Below are 11,741 nucleotides of genomic sequence, written 5' to 3'. Positions count from 1 at the left end.
GAAAGTTGTGGTGGTCAACAGAAAAGTGGAGTAAATGATTCAGAATGGTGCATCGGAGGCAGAAGAACCTTTTAAACTGGAAGCCCTATTGCAGGAGATACACCAGAGACAGGTGCCCTTTATTTGGAGCTGATGACCACCACCCAGTAAAAGCATTGGTGCATACCACATTGAAAGAGAATGTCGATCAGTTCTGCACAGTTATCTGGGCATTAAGAACTGAGGTTTGAAAATATCAACATATTGATATAAAATTTGATCCAGTTACACTATTAAAGAATTCCAATACTGTGAAACATTCTGAAAAGATGAACTGTGTACATTTGTGCCCAACATTATCCCTAACTTCCATAAGTTTCAGAACAGCAGCTCTTTATTTTTCACTTACATATGATACAAAATTCAGATTGAAACAACATTTGCCCTGGAGAGAAAAGCCTACTGAAGAGCAATTTCAACTAAGGCGAACATTTAAATAAAACTGTTCCAGCAGTTCAAATTAGGGGGAGTTCTGCCGTTCAAATTTTCTTAAGGAAACATCTTGCATCTTTCCCCAATCATTGAATCAATAATAATGGGAAAACCATTATAATACACACCTTCATGTAATAGGACCCTAAGATTATGGTGTATAAATATTAGTATTACAAATGAATCACATAAATGTTAAGTATTCGGCCCTATTTTAATTTAACTAATATTTGCATAGTGTAACTCCCAAAGCTCAACATGTTGTAAAATCAATTGTCTTTGGTAAACTCTTAAAATATCTAGTCCTTGTGTACTCTTGAAAAATCTTCAATGAAAGACAAATTTGTCTGCTCAATGGAATTTAAAACCACCCTTCCAGGTACAGGAATGATTCTTCTTGTCTAAATATAATTTTGAACTACCACTTCGACTGTTTTTTGTCCTTTACCATCAGATATTGTTGGTGCTCGAAAAGGATACATGTCATTCAAAAAATATTAAGCTGATAACTATTGAAAAACAAATTAAATCTCATACAAAATAAATGTCCTTTTTTTGCAAAATTTCCTAGTACTTTTTCTAAGTTACACCTATGTTTATGATTCAAAGGCTGGTCATCAAAACACTGCAAGGGTGAATGAAGTTCTGTAATTTATTTAAACATTTTTGAGCTGTATTTTTCCCCAGAAATACATGGATTGCAGGTAACACATAAATACTAAAAGGCACATTGATCCTCAAAGTTCACTCAAAATAAATTTCAATAGTATAGTTTAAATGTAATGATTGCAGTTGTAGAATGCATGATAAAATACATCAATACAATATTCATATCTGTAAGTATAAACCAATGACTGAAATTTGACATGGAATAAAACGGATACTGCTCCTGCTGCATTATTAAAATAGTGTTATCGGAGACCAAGGCACTGAAGAATACCTGGATTAAAATATCCTTCACAGGAGCAAAAGAATTGAGAGTGACACAGCAATATAATTAGGCTCTTTTACATCAAATGTTATTGATGACAGGTGCAACTTTCCTGCCTTCACTGGCACTCTCCAATAAAAATGCAGCAGGCTTCCATGCAACCAAGATCCTGACTTTTTGCAGTATCAGCAATGCCCCCCACACCCCCCCACCGGGTCTTAAATCAGCACGCAGAGTCAAATTTTCATTGCCTGCAACCTATGAATGAGAGCTTTCTGCCTATAACATTGACTTACAGCAGTTTAAAACAAAAGTAAGAGAGGAGACTTGCAGATGAAATCACAAATCTATTCCCACATCACTCTGCCAGAACCCTTAACTCTTAGCACAGCAGAGAATTCAAACCAGGCAGAGTTTGTTGAAACCTACTTTTAATCCCCATCCGCAAGTAGACATTGTCAGATAGAAAAATTGCTTAATGGTTAAAAAATAAATGGCAATTTCTTTTATTCAAATACGTTTCCATAGTATGACAGCATTATTTGTGGGCAAATTCTTAATAGGTTATCTTAAGACTACAAAGCAAAAAACTCTTACTAATACAAATTTTAAATATAAATCCCAAAATTAAGTACTTTTTAATGTTCCATTATGCAGTTTAGCTCTTGGTTACTTAGGATGGGAAAATAAAGGCAAGTTTGACAAGGAATGCCTCATTATCAACAGGACAAATATAAATAATCCGTTTCCATTGTGAATTGAATTGATATGAATATAGGTGGAACCAATATTTCCTGTTTCAGACCGACACCCAGCTATAATTACCCCACCTCCATATTCCTTTGTGAATCATCGCACTGAATTTAGCTTGGTTTGCTCGATTTATTATCTTGATGTAATGTGTAGATTTAAAAGAATGCCCATCAACACAAAGATTGCAACAAAATTATAACTCTTAAAAAGTACAACTTTAATCACAGGTTTGCAAGAGCCCACACTGCTTATTTATTTTAATAAATTTTTATGAAGTGGTTTGGGCAAAAGAGTTTGTCATTCTTTAAAGCTACTTTTGCCATTGTTGCTCATCCAATTTTAGATTTGTTTTTAAAAAGTTGCCCAACAAGTAATATTCTATGTGCTTGCCCGAAGAAAAAATGTCAGCAGCAAGAAAGTATATTGATGCACATGCAGCAGTTTCTTTAAAGATCAATACGCTGCAAATACCCTGGGTGTGTATTTATACTTAAGAGCCTCAGATGGCATTTATATACAGGTTTTATGGCAGTTAACAGCCACTATGACACTATATAAAGTTGATAACTCGGTCATATCTGTGTTCCCAATCAGCCAATGCACAATAAGGTTACAGTAAGAAAAAAAGTGATAAGCTTTCTTTAAATCAAAGGAAACAAAGTCAAATTACTGGTTAATCCATTCAAAAAGTTGTTAACAAGATTAAGATTTCACAAGTGTGTGACATTTACAATTGTACTGATCAATCACTGGATCCCTGACAGCCAGAAATTAGCAATGCTGAATCAATATTGTCAAAACACTGCATTTATTGTAACCTCACAGAGATTCTAACTACTGCACACAATGGGAGATGACGCTCCAGGCTACAGAGTGATGAAACATGATCACCTACTCCATTGAATTAAGACACATATTGCATGGTTGGGGGGGGCGGTGGTGGTGAGATATTGGGGGAGAATACTAGAATTCTGTCATGAGCTTTCACCTCCTGCTGGCTAGTGTGGAGGGGATTTGGTAGAGGCATAGTCACCAGCTCTTAAGCAATGGATCATGCAGACCAGAAGAGAGGTAAGCAGAAAACATTCAAGCGAAAATACTGTTTAAAATGATTAAACTGATGAAATCACGAACGTGATTTCCTGTGAAAGAGATTCAATGAAACTAAGGCAAACTCAATTAATGGTTTGTAGGGCAGTGCAGTTTAAAATAAAGTTCCATTTCAAGGCTGCTTTATAAAAAAGTGCAATTTTTAATATAGTTGTTAGAGTGACATAACTATTTTATGCACATTCTTGAGATAGGGAGGAGATACATGTAAAGCATGATTCCCTGATACAAAGTTCCACATGTACATTCACTGGCTCAGATATCTTCCATATTTTCTATTAAGGAATGAGTGATATTGAAACTAATAACCAATTGCTGTTTAATTAATAATTCTTTAGATGTTTAAAACACTACACCTTTTAAAAGATGTTTTTAATCCTGCAAGCAGTCAGTTAGAATGCTTAATATTCAAACAATTAACTCTGATATTTGCTCACACTTAAACTCCCAATCTAGATAGTAGGGTAGGATAACTGGTCATTATTGTAAGCTGACATGTCCAGACCATGTTTCGTGCTTTGTTCCTGGTGCTTGGTGGGTGATGACCACTTCGACAGCCTGTTTCTTCTCATTTTTGGGAGGAATGGAACAGACCTTGTAAGAGACCTCATCCCCCTCCATTGGAACATATTCTCCTTCGATACTGGTATAAAAAAAAAAAGGACATATTTAGCCAAGAGTTGCCCATGTATTCGACTTATGTATTTACTGCGTACAATCATGAAAGTCAGGTCTGGATAGAAGCCTCCATTACTCAAAGAGACAAATGATTATTTGAATAAAGCAATAATTCACATTTATGTGCATAAAGATATGTATCTTCACAAAGGAGGTCTGGTACTATTTTCATATTCACAAGGCAGTGGCTCAGTACCTGACTTCCAAAATTATCCACAAAATGTCAGTAATATAATCAGTAAACTTGCACTTCTTTATGCCTATATCCATTTACATAGACAGCAACAATTTTACAGCAGAAGCCCCTATCTGAACTCTTGTGCATTTAGCAATACAGAGGTAAACAGGTTGTAATGAAACAGGAACTCCATGAGTTTCAAATTTTGAAACACACATTCTTTTTGTGTGACCAAGATGAAAATATTTGAAAACCAGTCAACATATAAAGGCCACTAATATGATGGTACATGCATCCATCGATGTGGAGGCCCCTTTACTGCTCCAATCCAGTGCATTTGACCAACAAGAAGTGACCCAGGCAAAGAAAAAAGAATACCACTGGCAGGCTCTTCCTTTACCCTCCATCTCCCCATCACCATCTCCTGTCCCTCTCTCCAACCTTCAAGAAAAACATCCACCTGGTACCTTAGAATACAGCCCCCCAGCCCTGCTTGCAAGTCATGAGAAATGGGCTACAAAAGTATTCAAATGAGCTGACACCACACTTTCGAGGAGGGTACAGATCGTTCACGGGCTGCTCTTAACTATAGCAGGATTGGTGTAACTGCACAAGAACAGGTAATCCTTTCCATGTTATTCCAGGAAATGAGAGACAGAAACTAAATTGAAAAAAAGTGCTCAAAACCTTTAAACAAAAGGTACATTATTTCCAGAGAGTGGCCAATAATTCAGGACTCCACTAGTGAGCTAAAACCCGCATTCAACCTCCAGTACTTGCAAAGCTCTCGCTTTTCCCCTTCGTGTAATGCCAAACCAAAGAACCTCCTCACACTGGTAAACCCAGCTGCCTCATCACAGTACTATCAAATAGTAAAACAGAATACACCATGAACACTCATAAGATAGACTTTATAACTACAACTTGGTCGAAAAGGTGAGTTTTAAGGAGGGACAATAAAAACGCTGGCCTAAACAGCGATGCCCGTGTCCTGTGAAAAGAATAATTTAAAAAAGGATCTTGGAGGAGGAAAGGGAAACGGAGGTATTTAAAGAGAAAATATCCAACTCATTGTGTTCTCCTTAAGTTACTGGCAACTCTCCCGCTCATAGTAATGAAGTCAGCAGACTACTGATGTAATTTTTTTAATTTAATGATGCTTTATAAAATAGGTTGTCCACTTAGTTCAGAAAATAGACAAAAAACAAATCTTAAAACATTGCTAAAAACGTATCATCACTAACATAGAAAAACTCCCCAAGGTCCTTCAGAAAGTCATTTGGTAGTACAGAACTTGAGTGTCACTGAAAAAAAGAGAGACGTTTTTTGTCAAAGCTTTTCATCTTGCACTCATCAGGACAATTCATACGAGTACCAAATGTAAAAGGAACAAGAGGCTAGAAGATTAGCCTTATCGGCACATTGTTAATTTGCTGACCATGCAAGCTTGATGCCAAATAGGGTGCATCAAAGTCATCCTGCAGGGTGACTCACTGGAGGAGGAGGTTCCACAAATATCCCCATCCTCAATGATGTGGGAGCCAAGCACATCAGTGCAAAAGATAACACTGAAGCATTTGCTACAATCTTCAGCCAGAACTGCCAAGTAGATGATCCACCTTGGCCTCCTCCAGAAGTCCCCAGCATTATGGATGCCAGTCTTCAGCCAATTCAATTCACTCCACATGAAGGCACAGGATACTGCAAAGGCTATGGGCCCTGACAATATTCCAGCAATAGCACTGAAGGCTGGTGCTCCAGAACTTGCTGTTTCAGTACAGCTGCAACACTGGCATCTACCCAGCTATGTGGAAAATTGCCCAGGTATGTCCTGTACACAAAAAGCAGGACAAATCCAACCCCGCCAATTACTGCCCCATTGGTCTACTTTTCATCATCAGTAATGGAAAGGGTCATCAACAGAGATATCAGCAGCACTTGCTAGCTATAACCTGCTCAGTGACACACAGTTTGGGTTCCACCAGGGCCACTCAGCTCCTGACCTCATTACAGCCTTGGTTCAAACATGGACAAAAGAGCTGAACTCCCAAGGTGAGGGGAGAGTGACTGCCCTTGACATCAAGGCAGCATTTGACCAAGTGTGGCATCAAGGGGCCCTAGCAAAACTGGAGTCAATGGGAATCAGGGCAAAACTCTCCACTGGTTGGAGTCATACCTAGGACAAAGGAAGATGGTTATAGTTTTTGGAGGTCAGTCATCTTAGTCCCAGGACATCATTACAGGAGTTCCTCAAGCTGGTGTTCTCGGCCCAACCATCTTCAGCTGCTTCATCAAAAACCTTCCTTCCATCATAAGGTCAGAAGTGGGGATGTTCGCTGATGATTGCACAATGTTCAGCACCATTCGCGACTCCTCAAATACTGAAGCAGTCCATGTCCAAATGCAGCAAGACCTGGAGATTATCCAGGCTTGGGCTGACAAGTACCAAGTAACATTCGCGCCACACAAGTGTCAGGCAAAGACCATCTCCAACAAGAGAAAATCTAACTATCACCCCTTGGTGTTCAATGGCATTACCATCACTGAATCTCCCACTATCAAGATCCTGGGGGTGAACTGGACTGGACTAGCCATATAAATACTGTGGCTACAAGACCAGGTTAGAGGCTAGGAACAAAAACAAAAATACCTAGAAAAACTCAGCAGGTCTGGCAGTATCTGTGGAGAGGAACACAGTTAACGTTTCGAGTCCGAATGACCCTTCAACAGAACTAAGGAAAAATAGAAAAAAGGTGAAATATAAACTGGTTTGGGGAGGGGGGTGGGGGGGGACAACAAGTAGAGCTAGATAGAGGGCCAGTGATAGGTGGAGATAACCAAAAGATGTCACAGACAAAAGGACAAAGAGGTGTTGAAGGTGGTGATATTATCTAAGGAATGTGCTAATTAAGGGTAGAAAGCAGGACGAGCAAGGTACAGATAGCCCTAGTGGGGGTGGGGTGGGGGGAAGGAATCGATAAAGGCTAAAAGGTAGAGATAAAACAATGGGTGGAAATACATTTAAAAATAATGGAAATAGGTGGGAAAAGAAAAATCTGCATAAATTATTGGAAAAAAAAGGGGGGAGTGGAAATCGGAAAGGGGGTGGGGATGGAGGAGAGAGTTCATGATCTAAAATTGTTGAACTCAATATTCAGACCGGAAGGCTGTAAATTGCTTAGAGGCTAGGAATCCTGAGACAAGTAACTCACCCCTTGACTCCCCAACATCTACAGGGCACAAGTCAGGAATGTGATGGATTACTCCCCACATTCCTGGATGAGTGCAGTTCCAACAACACTCAAGAAGCTCAACACCATCCAGGGCAAAGCAGCCCACTTGACTGGCACCACATCCACAAATATTCACTCCCTCCACCACCAATGCACAGTAGCAGCAGTGTGTACCATCTACAAGATGCACTGCAGGAATTCACCAAGTCTCCTTAGACAGCACCTTCCAAACCCATGACCACTACCACCTAGAAGGACAAGGACAACAGACACATGGGAACACCACCACTTGCAAGTTCCCCTCCAAGTCACTCACCATCCTGACATGGAAATATATTACCGTTCCTTCACCGTCACTGGGTCAAAATCCTGGAACTCCCTCCGTAACAGCACTGTGGGTGTACCTACAGCACATGGACTGCAGCAGTTCAAGAAGGCAGCTCACCGCCACTTTCACAAGGGCAGCTAGGTATGGGCAATAAATGCTGGCCCAGCCAGCGAAGCCTACATCCCATGGATGACTAAAGAAAAATGTCTACCCTGATCAGATCATTTCTCACTGCATATCGTGCAAACTCATGAACGGGCCCAAGCCATCATTTTCAGCACTGATTATCAGATTACCCGGCAAGGGCAAGGCATTGCAAAAATTTGAGCAACAGGTGAAACTAGCTGTTTCACACTGCTACTATGAAGTAGCAACACAAGTGGCATTTGCCACTAAAAGGATGCTGCTATCAAGCCAAAAAATTGCTCTGCCTATCACACAAATGAATAATGGGGTTTATGAACTTTAGTGCCAGTGTGATGCTAGGTATGTAGGCCATGTGGTGGACTGGTGGATCATAGCAAATAGCATGTCCTTTCTGCTGTTCACAACAGGCAAGGTACAGACCGTACCCAACCAGCCTGTGCTTGTAAAGCTCAAAACACAGTGTACAACATTTGCTAAATAATTTTCTGTGTAGTAAAATTTAAGACGGTCAGTCGAGCTCGCAGTGTGGCACATAAGCATGTACTGGAAGCTACATATACATAGGGCCCTGTTCTTTACATACAGTAAGAACATGTACACATATTGCGCTTGTTTCAGCTAAACAAAATAGAAGGCAGCCATTTGCTGGTGCATTCCTCAAGGCAATGCCTTGAACAATTAGAGTTAAGCTGCCTGGTATAAATTTTCAAACAATGCTTGGCGGTTAACTGTCAGTCACCATCAATTGGTGCATTCGCCATGGCAACGCCTCTACCAGAGTCCACTTGCCAAAAAGTCAGCACTCTCTTCTCATGTGGTATAAATTGTTGTTCCCTTTACATTTAGTATTCTTGCAAACCGCCCTGATGAATGCAAGACAAAAAGCGTCATAAAGGTTTAATCAGCCAAAAATAGTCACTGAGATGAAAAATGGTATTAGAAAGTATGAAAAGAACTGAGTTTTAAAGATAATCTTATGGGAGGAACACAGGGTAAATAGATGAGAGGGAGAATTCCAAGGATGGTGTCCAGGCAGCAGGGGGCATGACCACAAATGGTGAGGTGAAGGGAAAAAGGGTGCTAGCAATAATTCATATACTCATGCGTCATATTTCATTTGCTGTTGCCACACAACTCCATATTGCAAAAAATGCTTAGATGGTAAACATGCTCCAGCTCTGCACTGAGTCTAGTAAACACCCAAGGGACCACACAGGCTTGCAAAATGTGAACTTGTTTGTAGTACATCTCATAAAAGATCGCCTTATATCTCTAGTCAGCAGCAAGATTAAATATTAAAGTTATATATATATATATATATATATATATATATAACACACACACACGAGTTTCTTATTAATAACTTGAGTTTATGAAAATTGACAAGTGCAGTGTCCAGGTGGGTTGACACACAAGTGAGAAAATGAGAAAGTCATTGCTAATGAAAAATTAATGAACAGTGGGAGATGGGAGAGGTGCAAACTGGCAATTTTTGGTAAATGTAAGAGGTAAAAGAAAATGAGTCGATTGTTCCAACATAATGAAAAGATAGAAAAGAAAGAAAAATCCAAGCAATAGGTGGGGTGTGGGGTAATGCTGCTTTCCCATACAAGAATGCATAGGTGGATTCTTTTCCAATATTTCTGCAACCTAGGTTGAACGAAATGGTTATTTTTAATATGGCAACCACAGTGCTGAAGCCTGCCATTAGCCTAAAAATTTTCAATTATGTTTTCAGGTCTAGACAAATTTGTACTGTCAACCTACACTTTACAGAGCCTTAAAATTATTCAGAGCTGAAAACTGTATTTTATTAAGTTTAGTACTTGATTTCTCTCTAACAAAAAATTATTACAAATACATAAGGTACATGACTAACTCCTGGGGATTTAGCATATGGAATCTGTGGGCTTGTTACAGTAAGCTTACTTTCCAGAAAGTAGTTACTTGTTATGACCAGGCCACCATTTTCTGTAGAAATCGGGTATTTTAATTCTGTTAATCTGTTGTGTTGTGCTGGTTGTTTATTTAAAATCAATACTAAGAGAACATTCAAACATTTGCTACCATTTACTAACACAGGAAATGGACCATGTTTTACAGCATCTATACCAAAACCATTTGTCATGTAATTATATGAATCACAAAAGATTGATCTTCTCATACTGTACACCTACGCTTGAACAATTACACTTGTATTAAAATTTTATGACATTCAGAAATAGCTAAATGCATTGTATGATCTTTGTTAACATTCATAATGCAAGCCATTATGTAAAGCAGCACTTCTAAAGATCAAGTTACATTACTCTTCCCTGTAGACTAGGCACAATTCTTGCAAGTATTTCAATCATTTCCCTTCACCTACTCAAATCAAACAATTTTCTTTTATTCATAAAAATATTACTCCAAAGTTTCAAATGCAATTTTCTTTTTTCTTGTTAATTTTCCTCCTCCCTTTGTTGAAACAGGAATGTTTCCAAAGATACTGGGCACCTTCTAGTGCCTTATCCAAGGTATGTAGCTATGGGGATAAGTAGGTGTGGGGGGCTCAAGGCTCTGTGGCACTGTGGAGTCCAAGCCATCTCAACCATTTTTTCACCTGTTCTTGGAAGGACATTATAGGGTCCCAGACATCCAAAAGGCAGTATCCCCGGATACATTTTCATTTCATTCAGGCCTGTTTCCTGTACATTTAGAGTCCGACAGAGAAAGAAGCATTGCTTGATTCAACAGCTATTGACAAGTGTGCACCACTCTTGCGAAGTCAGGAGATCATAGGTTCATGCCACACTCCAGAAACTTCAACTCATAATCTGGGCAGACACCACGGTGCAGTAACTGAGGGCCAAGGCCCCATCTGCCCTCTCATGGCAATATTTAAAAAGAGTAACGGGGGACTTCTGGCCAATATTTATCCCTCACCTAAATCACTAATCAGCAGGTTATCTGGTCATTATCATATGACTCTGTATGGAGCACTGCTGCCTGCCACTTCACCACAATAAAATACTGACTATGTTTCAAAAAGTACCTTGCTAATCGTAAACCACCTTGGTGGATTCTGAGATCAAGGAAGGCACTATATCAGATGTGAGTAGAACAACTGGGAAAGAACAACTGCAAAGTTCAGTCCAAGAATACAGGTAGAATCATTAAGAGTCAAAGATTAGGGTGCTGCCTGGAAAAAGGCAGTTTGTGTCTTAGATTATCTGGGCAAGAAAGTTAACAAATTTGAATTGATATTAAGAAATTTTCAAATATGAAATGGATGGGATAGTAAATAAATATATTCCTAAAAGGCAAAAAGGAATTGTTTTAAAGAATAGAATTCATAGATAAAGAGAGGGATCAAAACTAAAGCAAAACTTAAAAGTGAGGCCTTAGATTAAGTTAGGACTCACAATGCTAAGGATAATCACGAGGAGTATAGAGAGCCTAGGAAGGAGATGAAAATGCAGATGAAAAAGAAACATGAGCTGGCTATTGTATAATTTAAAAGGAAATAATATGAACTTCACTCGGAGCACTCAAGGTGAAGGATGAAGTTTAATTATGGATGATAAAGGTTTGAAAGAGGTACTAAATATTTTGCATTGTTTTCCTTTACAAATGTTGGGCGAATTTAAAATCAAAGTCTAGTAGAGGGGTATCTAGTAAGGGAACTGTAGAAAAAGAATTGCTTCTATAAAAAATTAGAAAGAAGAAGTGAAGAAGAAGAAAGGTAACTACAGGCAAATTAATTTAACAGCAATTGTGGGCAAACTGCTGGAAATTCTAATTCAAGGCAAAATTTGAGAGCACTTAGACATGCATAGGTTAATCAAGGACAGCCAGCATGAATTTGTTAAAGGTGACTGATAAAAAGGAAGTGCAGTAGATGCATTGCATATTGATTTTCAGGTGTTTGAA

At 39.0% G+C, this 11,741-nt stretch overlaps 1 protein-coding gene across 1 annotated transcript in view; it reads right to left on the bottom strand.

Moving 5' to 3' along the window:
- Positions 1–1,109: 1,109 nt before the first annotated feature.
- carhsp1 (calcium regulated heat stable protein 1) overlaps positions 1,110–11,741 on the bottom strand; it is a 91,954-nt gene continuing 81,322 nt past the window's right edge. The window contains exon 4 of the mRNA XM_041205928.1: positions 1,110–3,908. Within this exon, the coding sequence (XP_041061862.1) occupies positions 3,746–3,908 (163 nt within the window). The 3' untranslated portion in view covers positions 1,110–3,745. The remainder of the gene's footprint in view (positions 3,909–11,741) is intronic.

Source organism: Carcharodon carcharias, chromosome 15, assembly GCF_017639515.1.
Source record: "Carcharodon carcharias isolate sCarCar2 chromosome 15, sCarCar2.pri, whole genome shotgun sequence".
Lineage (NCBI taxonomy): Eukaryota > Metazoa > Chordata > Chondrichthyes > Lamniformes > Lamnidae > Carcharodon > Carcharodon carcharias.
Note: the sequence above shows the minus strand (reverse complement) of the source record. Positions and strands in the feature narration are given on the sequence as shown.